Genomic DNA, 2,135 nt, shown 5'->3' on the forward strand with positions numbered 1-2,135 from the left:
CTTTCAGGAGTTTGACTCCCTGCAGTTGTCACATGGAGAAAGCATGCCTGCCCCTCCGAGCCATGGGAGCTGGACGCCATGCATAGCTAAGTGCCTGGCACAGCCCCTGCCACGTGGCAGGAGCTTGGTAATGACAGTAATGCAGAGCTTGTTGATGGGAAGCAGCTCGGCCAACGTGGCCGTGCCACCCACAGGACTCTGCAGGAATCCCACTCAGTCGGAAGGACGGAAGGATGTTTCCTGTGCAGGTGGCCGTGGGCAGGGTGATTGGGGTCCGTCCCCCCCCAGCCTCCGCCTGTCCCCAGGCTGGTGGAGGAACTCTGATGCCGAGGCTTCTCTTCCTGAGGCCTGTTTCCTGCATGATTCCTCTCTCTGTGTCCTGCAAGCGATGCTTCCACGTGCTGGGAACCAGCACTGTAGCCGAGTCCAGTTCCGACTTCTCGGTGACGTGTGCTATAGCGGAACCAGCCGCGTTGCAGTTAGCCGTCTGGCTGGTGGAGAAACTCTGACGCCGAGGCTTCTCTTCCATGTGCTGGGAACCAGCACTGGAGCCGAGTCCAGTTCCGACTTCTCGGTGACCTGTGCTGTAGCGGAACCAGCCGCGTTGCAGTTAGCCGTCTGGACGGGCAGGGCCGACGGGCAGTCCAGGGGTTGAGAAGGTGGACGTGGGACAAACGTACTTGTCTAATCCCATCTCCTCAAGTTGCCTGCTCCTGGGCAAGCTGTATCCCCAGCTGCCAAATAAGAATCGTTGTGTCTGTGTTTCACTTAATCCTTTTGTGAGCATTTGGGAGCTGGGGGAGCTTCCAGATAAGACCTCCCCGAGCTCCTCTCTTAGGGTGGGATCCCATCCTGCCTGCACTATGGTTATTCGTACCCTTACTTCCCCGGCTAAAAGGAGCGTTAAAAGCAGACAGCTCCCGGCTGGCCCTGTGGGTCGGGTCTGGGTCTTGGGCCCGGCCCTCCGGAACCTGGGCCTGCTTTACCTGCGCTGCCTGGCCTGTCCTGAGCACCTTGCGTGGGTTTCTTACATGTGCATCCAGGAGGGTCCCTCTACCTGGAACGCCCCCTCCCCAGACTTGCCTCCTCAGGGAGCTGTTAGCACGACTGCAGAATTTCCAGAACGTAAACGTGCTTTTGCAAGTGCCCGGTAACTGTGGCAGCTGCCCACGGTCACGGCTGGGTGAGTGGATGGTGTTCTGAAAGAAACAGAAATCCCTCAGTGTGACGATGGCGGCCAGCATGGGTCCGGTCGCACGGACGTGTGCCCGGGCGGCCAGCTGTTTTCCCTCCCAGTTGCTGATGCGCACCCTCTGGCCTGCTGCTGAGGCCACCCCACGGCGTGGGAGGAAAGTGATGAGAGGAACTTCAGCTGCCTGGCTCCCTCTGAATGGCCCTTTCATCAGGATGTGCAGGGACAAGGGCCTTTTTCAACCCAAATATCAGGGGGAGACGAGAGTGCCACCAGAGCCATTTGCTCTCTGGGAGGGAGCATCATCCGAGGCCGAGGACTCCTCGCAAAGGACACCAGCCTCTTCCTCACCTGCCCGCCTTCTCCTGGGGCGTGGGAGGCAGGGGCTCGGGGTCGCCAACCATTGATCACCGCCGTCATGAAGCTTTTTTGTTTTACCGATTTCTGCGTCTCCCTTCAGCCACCTCCTTGCTTCTGCTCTCCAGAGGTTTCCAGCCCAAATTAGTACGTACCCCCTGCTGGTCTCTGTTCTCCTGCCCCGGCTGGGTGACGGGATGAGTGGCTGCTGATGCTCTGAGGGCTGGGGTTTTCTTGAGGAGCAGCAACTGAGGTTTTTCTCTCCGTCTTCAGTGCCTCGTAGAGACTTTAATCTCGCAGCGGCGGCCGAAGCGGCAGGAGCCAGTGTCTGAGAACATGTTTGTCCCATGGAGATAACATTGTCCCGTGGAGATAACAGCCGTGGGGGTGGGGGTCGGGAGGGCAGGGGCTGGCTTTGTTGTTACTTCAAGATTTTCCTTACAGCGACGGAAGGAAACAGTTCAGTTTTGTTCGTCTGGGTCTGACTTCTGGGACTTGAGTGGCTCTTTTTAGGAAGCCAGCATCTTTGAGGGGATGCAGGTTTTCTGTAGCCGGGATGGGTGGTTGGTGGGTTTGAGCTGCCTGC

At 58.4% G+C, this 2,135-nt stretch overlaps 1 protein-coding gene across 1 annotated transcript in view; it reads left to right on the forward strand.

The window, feature by feature from the left end:
* The first annotated feature begins 1,230 nt into the window (after positions 1-1,230).
* Positions 1,231-2,135, forward strand: part of SSH1 (slingshot protein phosphatase 1) — a 29,488-nt gene continuing 28,583 nt past the window's right edge. Inside the window, exon 1 of the mRNA XM_015562821.1 lies at positions 1,231-1,246. Coding sequence (XP_015418307.1) covers positions 1,231-1,246 — 16 coding nt within the window. The remainder of the gene's footprint in view (positions 1,247-2,135) is intronic.

The sequence above is a fragment of the Myotis davidii genome, unplaced genomic scaffold, assembly GCF_000327345.1.
Source record: "Myotis davidii unplaced genomic scaffold, ASM32734v1 scaffold478, whole genome shotgun sequence".
NCBI lineage: Eukaryota > Metazoa > Chordata > Mammalia > Chiroptera > Vespertilionidae > Myotis > Myotis davidii.